At 39.7% G+C, this 14,622-nt stretch overlaps 1 protein-coding gene across 4 annotated transcripts in view; it reads right to left on the reverse strand.

Moving 5' to 3' along the window:
* Positions 1 to 6,960: 6,960 nt before the first annotated feature.
* The window catches only part of IL17REL (interleukin 17 receptor E like), a 47,627-nt gene continuing 39,965 nt past the window's right edge, over positions 6,961 to 14,622 (reverse strand). For 3 of the 4 annotated variants that reach the window (XM_049814494.1, XM_049814492.1, XM_049814491.1), the window contains 4 exons: positions 12,520 to 12,579; positions 11,408 to 11,465; positions 8,879 to 8,933; positions 6,961 to 7,887 (listed from right to left, as the gene is read on the reverse strand). In XM_049814494.1, the coding sequence (XP_049670451.1) occupies positions 7,860 to 7,887; positions 8,879 to 8,933; positions 11,408 to 11,465; positions 12,520 to 12,579 (201 nt within the window). In that variant the 3' untranslated portion in view covers positions 6,961 to 7,859. The remainder of the gene's footprint in view (positions 7,888 to 8,878; positions 8,934 to 11,407; positions 11,466 to 12,519; positions 12,580 to 14,622) is intronic. The other variant, XM_049814493.1, reaches the window with a different exon arrangement.

Raw genomic sequence — 14,622 nt, forward strand, 5'->3', positions numbered from 1 at the left:
AGGTTTTTTACAGACCTTAAGATACAGATAAGATAATGCTGCTACCCTGTTTGCTAAGTCTTATGCAAACCTATCTCCAGGAAAGACTTGATGCAATGCTTCTTCATATCTGTGAGCTGGAACCGAAATATTGCAGTATTTAATGGAGAAAGAGAATGAAACCTTGTGAGAATCTAAACCAAATTAGCCTGTAGTGTTTGAGTCTCATAAAATACCAGAAACATAGACGGTGACTTATGTTCTTCAAACACAGCCACTACTTTTCTCTTGTAATGATGATAGAGCATTGCTAAGCTGGAGTACAGTAGAGCATCCATTCAGGAATCAGAGTCCTCTTTCATCTGAGGCAGTGACACAATGGCAGCAATTTTTGTACAGCTTTTTCCCATGATACCCAATGTCTCTGCACCAAGCAGATAATGACAAGTGATAAACAGCTCTCACAAGTACATTTACATTATCTTTGTGATCTTTTTCATGGAGTAAATCTTAGTCTGCAATATCAGCTTGTGCAGAATGGGTTGCATATATACTGTTCCAGGGCTCTTTCAAGAGCTCACTGGCTATATCCACACACCCCAAAGGGAGGGAAAATACCCTGGAGCCAAAGCTGTGCCCATGCTTTGTCTCAGATAGGAAAAGTTGGTTTGTTCCAAATGAAGGCTCTGGAGTGAACTAATATGTATGTAATGTGGATGATCAGAACCCTGAAGTAAACTGGAACAATAAAGTTTCACCCTAGGGACTACAAAAATATTTCTTAGATAAAGAAAATAACAAAATATCAGAGAGTTTTGTATTCTCCAAAGACTAACAGTCATTTCACAATGCCTCTTCAGACCCAGTTTCCTGAAAGTTGGCCTTGTATCACTTTTAAGCACCTGATAAGACCTTTGTAGCAACTGGAACACATTTAGCTCAGCATCCTGTTGGTGTTTGTGTCTTCAAAGTATTATTTTAAGGTAGTTCCAGTTGGCTGTGATTCAAAGAGCTGCCTCCTCGGAGGCATTCCACCTCATGGGACACAGGAAAAATAGGAGGACAAGAGAGAAAGAGATAAATTTATTAATAATTTAATTCATGCAAGAACAGATCTCCAAAGCCATTTCTGGACTAGAGAAAGGCAGAGGAAAAAAGCTTTCTGAACTTCAAGAGTTCTGCTCACAGAAGAAAAGTCAGACAATTGCTCATCAGAGGAACTAACATGTGCTTCAGCTGTGAAGGCATAGGTTCTTGATTTGTCCCTGGCCTTTGTTGGACTTTGGGCATGCCACAAAGGCCTAAATACCCGCCAAGGTATCCAATTCAAGAACTTGTGAGCTCACTTTCATGTGGAGGCCACATGGACCTGCAGTGGAGCAGCTCCCAGGAATGAAAATTAGCACACAAAACTAAAAAACAATGCAATAAGATGGCATCTGAAGGTTTTGCAGCAAAAGCTGAAGGACACAAAGCCAAGCAGCAGAAAAAATATTGGTTGGATTTGACTACAGTTTTTACTGACAGACTGGGAAGCCTTGTCGCAGCATTCCTTTTTGGAAGTGGGGATGATGTCTGGTGAAATGGCCAGCAGCAACTAGCTGTTTGGTGAATATTCTCCTGGTAGTAGAAGCAGACGAAGTCTGTTCACTTTGGAGCTTACAAATAAAAGTGATCTGTTACACACCCTTAAGAGGAGCTAGAAGTGTGCCTCCAGAAAGAAACTTGAGGGTCACAGAACACCACAGAATTCAGCTGCCTGAAAACAGGCCAGAGGACTTGAGTCAGGCTAGGTATTTATGACAGTTTTCTGCTCATTATTAACTCCAAGAAACTTAAAGGAACATATGAAGGATGCCTCAGCTTGCATCATAACAAAAACCCCAAAGTCTCTGAAGGAAGGGACCCCAAATGAGGTAGCTCATTTGGCTCAGCTCAGTCTCATACCTTAAATAAGCCAAGACAGAAAGAGCACATTTGGGAAACACAGCTCAAGTAACAGTACAGAACATATATCCAGAAAAAAGGCTGAAGTTTTGTTTATATAGCAAGGTAAGGACAGATACCAGATTGCTGTCTGTGATCTGACTTGGCCAGAGCAAGTTATCCTGTCTGGAAACCACATTAGTGCTGTGGTCAAAATGATCTGTCCTGCCTTTCAGTAAATCTTATTAGTTTAGGCATATTTCCACAGAAATACAGTTAAGTGACTTCCAGGACAAAGATACACAGCCATCCTAGAGCACAAACAGAAAAAGTATGCATGGTCTAGTAATATTTTGAGATATTCAGACACTCACGGCTGTAAGGTTCGTCAGTGTAACCTGGGTAGGGCACAGATAAGAAACTGGGTAAATAAAAAAACACATTAATGGAACAAGCAGAAAATTTAGGGTTATTATGATAGTGGTATCTGCAGACATAGAGAGAACCATGTCTTCCAGGGTGAGCTGGCAACAACCTAACCTGAAGGCACTCAGCTGGCCAGGAGCTTGCAGATAAAAAATCAATGAGTAGAAACTACAGATGTAGGAAGATATTCTGGATTTCACAAAGAGTGTGTATAGAGAGCAGAAAAGGAAGAGCCACCAGAGAGGAAGCTGAGTAGCACAAAGTCCAACACTGCAAAAGAGAAATAGATTCATTATAATATTAAGTAATTAAAGAAAGTGAAAATTTTGCTTCTAAAAATAAAGGGGTTTCCTTTTGCAGTAAATGCAAAAAATGAAAGAAACAGTTCTGTCAAATTCCAGTACTTTTAAAGGGGAAAATGGTCATGAAAGGACTATTAAAGATATATGGCTGTTGTGTAACTCAGTGTTTCTCCACTCATTTGTATCACACCTTTGCTTTCTCTCCTCACAGTTAGGACTGTTATTATTGAAGAAGAAAAAAAAAAAAGGACAGGCTGTTCCCACACCCCTTCTAACTCATGCTCTGCACTTAGAAGCTGAGGCGTAAGAAGACTTGCTGAGGACCCGACAAACTGTAAAGTCCTATGGGAAAGAAACCCACAGGCATACTGAAGAGGACTCCCTGTCATACAAGTCTGTTCTGGGTCTATTTGTCTCCCGCTCACCATGACATTGTGCTCCATGAGGGAGGGGACAAGGTGGCATAAGACAGGAATGAAGGTGAGAAGCAACCAGGTGGGGCAAATGTATGCACTGGATGCAGAGCAGTACATGCCTGGTTACTCACCACTCATTCCCATTTTACCTGGATGTTCTGGTGAGTAGGTCTAAGCCAGCAATGTGAATCACACCTGGGCTGGCTGGCTCCACCTCCCCCTTCCATCTCCTGCCTCACACTCTTTGTCCCCTCCAGTCCATCTCCCCCACCCCACTTCCAGACATCCCTGCCTCCACTTCTGCATGTCCACTTGATCCTTTACCCTTTATGGGCTTCCTTCTGCAGGCTTCACATACACTGTTTCCTGCTTAGTGCTTCTCCCTACCTGTGCCCATAAATGGCTCAAAGCACATTTTCCCCATCTTTTATCTAGTCATTCTACCTCTAAGCCTTCTTTTGCCTTTCATCCTTTTTTCTTCCAAACACATCCCATCAGAGAATCTCTCATACAAAAACTGTCGGCCAAGCACAAACCCAGCTTCGGAACGCATGCATATAAGCTCTGAGAGCAAAGCTTGGAAACCTCTGCGGTGGGTGTTCAGCCACTAAGCATGTACTAGAAGAAGTGAAATATATGAGAATAGTGGCTATTGGCTCAAAGGCAATAGTTTTTTAATTATATTGGCTACTATATGAAAAGGTCCAAAACCTTACAGAACTCATGTGGAGATATCAATGTGGAATACGATCCTATCCTAAGCTGATTTTGAAAATTGGACCTTTAGAACTTAAGTAGGAACTTACACAGCTTTAAAAGAGGATGGTTTAGGTTTCATTAATCAGAATGTAGTCAATGGCAGGAAATACATCTTGCAAATTCCACCTGTTGAAAGATGCGGTCTGGAGAAATTATCATCTGCTTTTCAGTAGATCTCCTGTTTTTATTGTATCAGCTATATATTAAGGAGTCATTTAGTCCAATGTAAGATGGAGAGTAGATGAGTTATGTCTTGACATTGACGGTTCCTAGGAAATCGTAATTTCTAGAGTTTTTGTGAATCCAGTAAAGGGACTGACCTTTGCTCGTTTAGTTAAAGTTTTTTAGAGGTGGCACTTAGTGCCACATTAAAGGGCCTATTCCTACAAAATGTGAGACAGTGATACTGATAATGGATTGGAGCGGTAGAAAACCAGAAGAGGGCTGGGAGTAATAGCTCCCACCATTGCTACTGGACTTGTACCAGTACTGCACTGAACACAGCAGCATTACATGTTTGCACTAAAGGGCTTTCTGGATAAGAGAGAGAAATTGTTTTCTTAATCCAGGAAAGATATTTCTGTGTACAATAAAAAACTTCCAGGGCATATGAGATATAAGATAAAGCCACCATTTTTTAAGGCCAGCTGCTACAGGATATGAGCAAGGGGAATTTGCTCATTACAACTTTTCAAAGTAATTCGAAGAAAATACATTTTTTTTCTGTTTGCTATAAGCACAGGTACATGATCAGGTTGCAGTGTTACATTACAGTTCAGGCAATCTGCTACCTAAGGAACTAGCAGGAGCTGCACCGTTTCCACTCTGCTACAGCTGGGCTGCTTCCCTTCTGCTGGCTCACATATGCCTGACTTTGTAGTTCAAGGAGTGAATTCAGCAGTAAACTAACCCTACAAAAGTAGCCATTATTCCTCTTCCCATTTATTTCTCTGAAGTAATTTATTAGAAGTCCAGAACAGAGATGGTCGGGAATACAGCCTTCAGAGCACTGAACTAGATCTGCTGTGACTGTTATTATGGCTCAGTGAATACACAGCTACTCATTAGGATGTGGCAATTCAAGCATGCCACTCCAACTGTAACTGGCTATCAAGGAAATGTATCCACTACTGCAAATAAAGACATTCAAAATGCTGCAGCAGCATCAGTCTGGTTTCCCACACCAGAACCAGTGTGAGTGTGGCAAGTGAAAATAAGTCCCTAAATAAGTGGAGGAAAACTGCTTTAATTTATGTGGTAACTTTAAATGTTAGTTTCAGGTTTGTGCAATGCACTAGACACAACTGGAGGTCTTTTCAAGAGATTACTACAAAGCATCTATCGGTGCTTTTGCTATACCTCAATGATATTCTGATACATGCTGATCAGAAAAACTGGGATATTGATGCTCTGTGATAATAGTAAGAACGTTCATATGAAATGAAAACCAAATAACTGCAGGTTGTCTCAAAATAGGGTGATTGGACTGGCGCCACAATAAGCAAGAAGGGAATTTCCTTCAACAAAAGAATGGAGGCTTTACAGAATTAGCCAACGCTATAGGCAATCACCTAGGGGATTTTTGCATTTGGCTGTTATTACAGCATGTTTACTTGTGTGTTGATCAATATTGCAAAATTATTGCATAGTTTGGGTGAGAAAAAGAAAACATTTCAGTGGCCAGCAGAGTGAAATTAATACTTTTTAGAGTTGGGAAAGATTCTCATACCTTCTTTCAGGATTGACCTATCAACGTTTAAAATCCCTTGTGAAAAAGAAAAAACCCAACACTTTATTTTTGCAGCTGTAATGTCACAAGGACAGTAGTGCCTAGTAGCTTAGTAATGCAGAACTCTAACTTCTCTAGAAAAGGCACCACCTGAGTGGAACTCCTTCCAGTGTGTTACATATATAGGGTGTCCCAATCACTATTCGAGGGAGCAGGAAGAGACGGTCTCAGGTGGAGCAGGAATTTTGTGATCAGAAGAGACAATGTTTACCTGCGGTAGTGAATTAGAAACAGGACTCTTAAAGATCAGCTTGGGACTCAATCAGAAAAGCTATCAGTAAATTTTCTCTCTACACAAATGCAAACAGGCAGACCTGAGCCAAAGTATGGAAATACTATTAGGGATTATTTGCAAACATTGCCAAAAGCAGGAATGTCTTAATGGTAAGCATTTAGGCTAAGTTGTCCAGGCTCCCTCTAAAACAAGTATCCAAGCAGAATGAAATATGCTTGGGAAGTACCTGTCTCTTTGCAGTGGCTATCATAGGAGCCTAGACTACTACCACTGAATGAACACTTCACTTCCAGGCAGTTAATTTAAGTGACATGTCTGCTATGTTCATCATTCAAGCTTTCCTGTGAAACAGCAGCAAAGTGATCAGGACCATGGCTGGTCACATTCTCTTTGGTATTTCCATCGCTGCAGCCAGTAAGAGAAGATACACTGCAAGAGATTTAGTGTCTCTGCAGCTGAAACAGGATCTTATCATTGAAAGCATCCAGCTTCAGTACAGCTATTGTTGCTTCAGGACCTCACATGAACTTGTCACTTGTCTTAGCTACACTTGGTTTTCAGATCCTGCCACACCTGTATAATTTTACTTCATTTTCAGTCTGAGGACATATTCCAAAAGTTGATCTTAAGATTTTGAGGCAATAAAAAGAACACTGTACAAATCAAGCTTTCCTACCAAGAAGACTTTTCCACTGGAGGAAGATGAAGAGAGTAAAGTTATGATGCTCTCTCAGTTGAATAGCTGAATGTCTTGTTTCTGGCTGCAGTCTGCAGGGTATTAAAGGAAAAGCAGATGTCTGAATAGATCAGTGCTTCTATTTCACAGCCAAAGCAAGTAAATAAATACTTTAGGAAAGTTGCCTTACCGCCTCTGCTTTTGGAGCTGTAGCACTGCTTGGAATAAAAATATATCTAATGGATGTGCAGTCTACACAATGAAGCTTTGATATCAGAGGACCCAAGCAGAATTTGTCCTCTTCAGGGCACCTCAAAGACCTCGTGTTTCAACACAGCAGATATGTCTCACACCATATTTGTCTCCTGTAAATTGCTCTTTGAAAGTCTTGAAACAAAAAAACACATTCAGATGGAAAATATTTTTTTATTGATCAACTTCTTGTTCCAGACCCTCACTCCCCACCCATATTCATGGTCCCACATGAGCAATTCCACATGGTTTTAGGATTTGCTATTAATCATCTTTTAGTTGACTATTTCCTTCTTACACAACAGGAAGTAAGGATGTTTGACAGGAGTATTCAGTGAAATAAAGGCCAAATGTTTGATAATCAGTACAGTGTGTAATATTATTCTCAACAATTGAGTATAAATACTGATACAATGGAAAAAAATATTCAGTTCTTTCCACTAAACTGTTTCCTTCTAGGCTGGATTTCCACATGACAGTTTTAAATAGCTATCAAACCAAAGACGTGTACCTCCTCAGACAAATAGGAAAGTTATCTCAAAGTCAAATACAAATGCAAACACAGAAAGCAGTTGTTAGACATATTTACGGAATATTGTCTGTTATGGTGAGATAATCAGAATGGCATCGGAAAACAAAGGAAATTGCAAAGAAGGATAATGTAACAAAGCTGAGAAAACTTCCTCCGTTCTTCATTTCTCAAAACCTTTTTTTCTTATGGTTTAAAAACAAGGGTTACAAATAAGAAAATCTGAAATACTTGTTCTATAGGTACACGAGGTACTATGAAAGTACTCATTTATAGCATATTGTATATAAAATATTAATTTAGAAGGAAAATGTAAACCTGATTCTCTAATTAAGTGATCTAAGACATTGTTTTGAGATAGCGGGAAATGAGGAATCATAATCCAGCTTCTTTTGGAGATGTTAAAATAGTCTTAATTTGCTAAATTCTTCACTGACGAGAATAATCTCACGGTAATTAGCAGAAACTACTAACATGAGAGATGACCAGTTAGACAAGATTTGCAAGTTACTCCAAAATACAACTTGACATTGAGAAGATACTAAGGACCTTGAAAATGTGTTGTAAAATTCAATGCAAGGAATGCACACTCTTCATTCTAGGGGAAAAACAGAAGAGGAAAGATTGGCTTTTTTTCTCTGAAGTGTGAGAGACTTCATTGCATTCATATATAGTTGGAGTTAAATAACAAATGTAACCATTTGTCTACAGCTTGTGGACTTGACTGTCACAGTCCAAACAGCCCTCCTATGAACAGAGGAACAAAACCAAGATACTTTATACTGAATGGTATCTTCTAGCAAGAGAAAAGCCAAAGACTGCCTCAAAGCAAAGATGGTAGCCACTTCTCAACCACATGACTTGCATAACTTCTGTAAGGCTGCACCTTTTTCTCATCTTTGAACAAGGGCTTTTCGGAGCATCTCTGCTCTCTCTGGAGTTCTAGGTTGCTCCCACTATTCTAGGTTGCCTCTGAAAGGGTATCCTTAAAGGAAAAGCATTTTTAAGAGCTCAGGTTCTACCAAATCATATATCCATGGGCTGCATTAATTACTGATTTGTTTACAACCTAGGAATAGGTGTTTTGCAAAGGGCTGTGGGAATGAAAAGAAGCACTGGAACAGCTGAGGAGACACGTGTAATGAGTGAGAGCACAGAGGGGACTATCTGCCTGCAAATGTCAGGGAGAAAGCAGGGGGCAGGTGCTAATAATGTGAATGTCACGCTCAGCAAATCTGAGATTGTTCCAGGGCTCTTGAAGGTTGTCTTGTTACTTTACAAACTTCCTACTTCCACTGGTTATTTGTCTCCCTTTGTCCTCTCTCTCTGGCAGCAAGGCAGCTACGTCTGATGCCAGACTGCACCGTGGTGCAATAGAGAGAGAGCAAGAGGAGAGAAAGCATGGGATCGAGAGATGTCTTCAGTGGGGACAAGGAAAGGGCAGAGATAGGAACCTGATATTCCTGCTGGCTAGTACAAAATTTACTCAGACATTGCTTCTGTTCTTTAGAGAGGACAATTATATGTTTTCAGGATTAACAACTCTATCAACTCTCAAAGATGTTTTAAACTATTCATTGGATGGATACCTGTGTGTCATGGCCTTTGCTGAGTTTCCATCACTGTATGTCTGACCACAAAAACCTGAAGAAACAAGTTCAAATGTAGGTTGCCATTTTGTTTTCATTATGGTTCACAGATTTATTCTCAAATTAACTGATTTGGATTATTCCTTCATTCAGAACAGAGAAGTTTCTTTTTTTAATAGGTGAAATAATGTCTCAAAATATTTGGCTACATTAAACAGAATCCAGAAAAGTGGCCAAAGGAAAAATAAAATTTCAAAAGAACACAAAGTTTTATTTCTAAGTCAAAGCTATTAAATGAAAAAAAAACCCCAGATTTTCCCATTTCCATCCCTTGGAGACCAAATAAGGCTAAGCCACTTTAATTCCAAAGCACAGCTACTGATAGAAAAATGCAATGCATTGAAGTATAATGCATTCTTCATGCCACAAAACTCTTTTTGCATCTGGAAAGGGAGTAGCCTTCATGATGGTTAGCTACGCTGATTTTTTTATAATAGATACTGTCATCACTGGAATCTTGGTCCTGAGTAACAAAATACATCTTAATAACATAACATCACGGCTCTTTTGGACACACTGATGCTGCTTGGTATCTTTAACAGTGATGCTTAAAACAATGTAAATTTCTATTTTACAAACACATATGCAGTAAATATTTTCACTATTTTCACTATGCCATTATAAGACTATTTCTCATTTACTTTGACATTTTGTATAATCCAAATTGTCACAAATTATGGACAAATCTTAGGTTTAATATTCCCTTCACCTTTATGTGGATTGTTTTTCTTAACAGCTTAGGTTCAAGCACAATAGCAAGCATCCCAGTGTAAGAATTATCACCCTTGGTGATATTGTCTTTAAGAAACTTTCATCATCTCCTGATTTTGAAAAGCTAGTGCTTGAGAAAATATCTTTGTTATAGAAAATAAGCATTTAAAAATACAAAAGTCCTTAGTAGTAATGCTATTACTATTACATTAATAATCTTACACATGACAAGCAGTTGATGGGTCCTTATGAGTCATTAAGAACACAGGAATTGCAGTAATGAGTTGAATACACCTAGTTCAATGTCCCGACTCTGACACTGACCTGTACCATCCGCCTCAGAGGGAGGTTTTGGGAACCCCCTCTTGGTCAGCTGTCAGAGGTGGAATTATCCACCCGCTAATATGGACTGCATTATTCCAAAAATATAAAGTATGGCAGAATCCATGAAGCATGAGGTTAGTATCCTCTATACAACAAACATAGTGATCATGTATTACAGTTCTGATATTCTTGATATGCACAGTTTCTCTATTTTTCTAAATCTCCACAAATTCTTGATCAGAACAAAAATTTGTGACAAAAAGTTCAACATTTAAATCAAATACTGTGCCCCAAAAGTTCTTTACTCAGTTTTCGGTATTCCACCATTTTCATTTAATACACAGACCCATTCTCTCCTACAATAAGGCAGAGGGAAATTCCCAGACTGCCATCTCTGGAGCCTTTCATTATTTTACATGCTTTTGTCATACCCTTAACCTTTGTTAAAAGGAAAATATGAATAAGGAATATGCATCCAGACTACATGAATCACAACACTCTATTTAATTGATTCACCTTGAGTGGGCTTGTTATGAGTTTTTAAGTGGAGAAGAAACCTGAACTAGCATTATGCAAGTGCTTGCACCGAGAACTGCATTTAGACTACAAATTCAAGCCCCCTCCTTTTTAGTATCAGGCTTCCAAATCTGAAGCCGTAGTTAACAGACAAGTATTTTTAGGCAACAGAGAAAACCTGTCATAGGAATCACTATGTTTACAATTAACTGGGAGGGGAGGTTGGTTGTTTGGGTGGGTTTGAGGAGGTGGTTTTTGGCAATGCTCAGATTGAGCCTTCAATCAGCTTGACTCTTTTTAGACGTTTTAGTTCTAAACTGGTCAAACCACTCCTGCAATTTTCACTGTAAACCCCACAGCCTTAGTTCGCTCTGAACTCACTAACTTCTACAACACCTTTCTTTCAGGGCTTGGAGATTTCAGAATATTCTGACTCCATGAGCGTATCTGAGTGTACCTCAAATCATAATAATATCCTCACCGTACTTCTGCAGTGAAGTACTACTGTCCCATTTGCAGAGGTGGGGAATTAACAGTAGGGCTGTGCTGCAATCACTACAAGGACAGCACTGTGTGCCTACTTGCCAAGGATTGGTTTCAACTAGTTACCTCATGTACTGACAGCAAGGTAAATATAGGTGTGGCATGTAGAACTTGGCACAGGATGGAAAAATTCACCCAGGAAGCAGAGAAAACAGCCAGCCATACAAGTTGCCCTTGTGGTAGCTAATTAAAAGGTAGTTGAAGTATATGAGTCCATTGTCTATAAAGGAAGCTGAGCACATGTAGATCACATGCAGACATCTACATTCAGTCGTGAATCCCACCTCAGTTCCCCAATGACAACACACTTCGCCTGAGATGCTCTTTTCTAGACAGTGAAGACCTAATTCTTCTTTTGTTATCATTCATACTTACCACAGTGGATATCACAGATCTGCAGTGGAACTGAATAATCTACATCTGTCCTCCAGCCCTTTTAAAAGAAAGAATTGAGGCTTATTCCCCTCTCAGCAGAACTGTTACTAAACACTTGTGTTGACAAAATGAGATTGCTTTATTAGTTTACTAAAATGACTGCATTTTTAAATCTGTTTTTAAATGAATGCATAAGGAGACTGCTGGTCTAGTGTATATTTAGTGAGTTGCAATCACTGTTAGGTTTCTAAATTATAAAGCTAATCAGATCGGGGGGGGGGCGGGGGTGGAAGAACCATATTCTGATAGATAATGTCTTCTTTAAAAAATAAAATTATTTATGCAGGAAAACATCAATTTTACCATCAAATCTGATTTTTCACTAGGGAAAGAAGACCAAGTCTCATTACCCAGAAGCCTCTTGCCAATCTCACTTTCATCTTGCCCCTTTCTTCCTAGCAGCAGAAAGTGAAGCTGACAAGGGCCTTCCAGGGCAGCTGCTGGAGCCTCGCAGCTCCAGCTGTCAGTCTCTCTTGTCCCAGTGTCTGCTGAGAACATTAACTCCAGAGAGGAATAAACCTATCAGCTTTCTGCTCATTTGTTACTAATGTTGTCTTAATAAAGTTCAGCTACAGAAATAGTGTGCAAAAATGTCAGAAATAATTTGCTCAGCTCTGCTTTCAGCCGTGCTAATTCTACCATACTGTGCACTTACTGTGCTGTTTGCTATACGCCTAACCTTTTCCAGCTAATGTCAATTTTTGAAAAATTTATCTATGATTTATGTGGATCTTTTGATACCTTGGAACTTTTTATTACAAAGGAACATATAAAGACAGGATTAACAATTTCCTGATGATATCCCTTTATCTGCCACTGACAAAGGAGCAAGATCATGGAGAGCAACTTCTCTGTTAATTAATGTCATCTCAACAAGAGATGGTGGCAGCACTCAAGATATAAATAACACTCTTTGCCAACTCCGTTCACACAGTAATCAGATTTGGCTGGGAGGAGAAAGCAGTGAGAGTGCCTGCTAGCTTGCTTTTTTTTTTTTTTTTTTATGATTTGTTTATTTTGTACAGAGTACCTGGCAAAATCAAGACACGTACCTGAATGCAAATTGTTGACCCACACATTTCCCGTGACATAGTGATTGATACAAAATCTCCCTAATGAAAAGAAAAAAATTGAAAACTATTATTTTCCATACCCTGGAACAATGAAAATGTATTGTGTCTCTCCAGCTCTTTGGTTCATTTCCCAATAATGCTACATGTTCTACTGTGTCAGAAAATTAATAAAGTATATATTCGTTATGGAAGGTTATTTACTTTCAGAGATATCCCCAGATCTCGATGACCATAAGCAGCCAGTGTAGTTTTGCCAAGCACAATTTGGGCAGAACAGGAAGAGGGCTAATGTAGCTGCATTTTATGAAGCATCATAAGGCAGAACACCTTCCCCACCGTGGCTGTCCACACCACATTAGCCAATGAGCATCTTCACTTCTTTTCCCTGGTGTACATGACTTGAAGGAATGACCCTTTCTTTACAATTCTTCTGGATTTCCCATCACATTGTATGCTGAGAACAAGTTTGGCCTGAAGGTAAAATTGTCCTAAATTACTGTTCTGACGCTTAATGTTTGATTGTTTATGGTTTTTCCTCAAAATAATGTTAGTTACTCCACTAATAGCTATGAATCCTACACTGCTATCTTTAGTGTGGCAAACTCCTAAAATAATTTGGGGCAAATTAGATGAATATGTTCTTTTTTGAGCATGACTGAACAGGGATTACTAGGTAGAGAATGAACACTGGTTTCTGAGAACACAGAGCTAAGCCTTGGTGAAAACCTTGTGTATATTTCTCATGGTGTTGAGACAGGAACTTTATATGGGCTCCCATTCTGTTACAGTAGCAGAGGACATAACAGCTTTGTACCAGAGGGAACAGCATTTTTAAATGCATCAGTGCCCTTCATGAAACACACACTTCAATACCTAGTTGTGATTTATTGGTGCTCCACCATTACACTTCTCACTTAGTAGCTCACACAGGGAACCTTTAAAACCAGAAAGTCTAAACTCCACAGATTTTACGTGACATAAGCCAGCTGAAGGGAAGTCCCACTCTGAAGTGTTCACTGAATATAGTGTTTGACAACTCTTCTACCGTACAGATTTCCATCTCTGCCAGTAATACAGCATTTCCCCAGATATCTTGCCCCATTAGGACAGACTCTTAATAGCGCCACCAATGCCCTCTCTGGTCTGTGTTGATTAGGATAGCTGTTTTTTCCCAGGCCTTTCCCCATGATTATTAAGCTCTGGGATCTCCTGCAGGAGCAGTTATCATGTTCCACTTGAGCATGTCCTCAGCTTGAGCAGCAAAGCCAAGTTGGAAAATTGCTTTTAACAGCTGCTCTGTTACATTCAGCACCAGAGATGTAATAAAGACCTAAACTGATTCATCAGAAAATAAATTCAGCTTTCAGTGTCCACCCCTTTGAGTTTAAGAAGTCCTTATTCATAGCTGCCTGCTTGTCAGCTACCCCCTGGTATGTGCACCCTGCACACTGAAAGCATCAGAGGTACTTCAAAAAGTCACAGTTGCAGCATGTACCTGCATACAGTGGCAAATAAATAAAGAAGTACAGCTGGAATATATCCAAAAAAGAGGACAGGTATAGGAGCTACAGCATGCTTGTGTCTTCTAAAGCACATCCCCCTACAGCAGAGTGAAGTCAATGGGCACAGTCAAGAATAACAGCAGAAATCACAACATCTGGATTTCTCAACTTTCTCAAAATCCATCATATGATACCTTATATACCTGGTCAGTGGAGCAGAAAGCAGGAGCACACATTTAGGGGTGGATATAAGGCTGCTGAGGAGCTGGCTGCTGAACCAGCAAGATGCCTTTCAGTGTGGTGGTCCTAGTAGCTCCAGCTCCTAGGACCTATCCTTCTAATATTCTCCTATTTGAAAAATAATGCTATGGCCCCTCTTCTGCTCTTTGACCCCACTTTCCAGATATACCTCTCAGTAGATCACAAGCCAGGCCAACAAGGTAACTCTGGTAGGCAGGGCTGAAGGGCAAGGGCAAGCCACAGTGCTGCACTGAAAATGTATGAAATATAGGCTTAGTTGCAAGAGAGGAATAAGGCTCCCATTTCATGACTAGCTGCTGCCCGAAACAGAAATCTCACC

The sequence above is a fragment of the Accipiter gentilis genome, chromosome 11, assembly GCF_929443795.1.
Source record: "Accipiter gentilis chromosome 11, bAccGen1.1, whole genome shotgun sequence".
NCBI lineage: Eukaryota > Metazoa > Chordata > Aves > Accipitriformes > Accipitridae > Astur > Astur gentilis.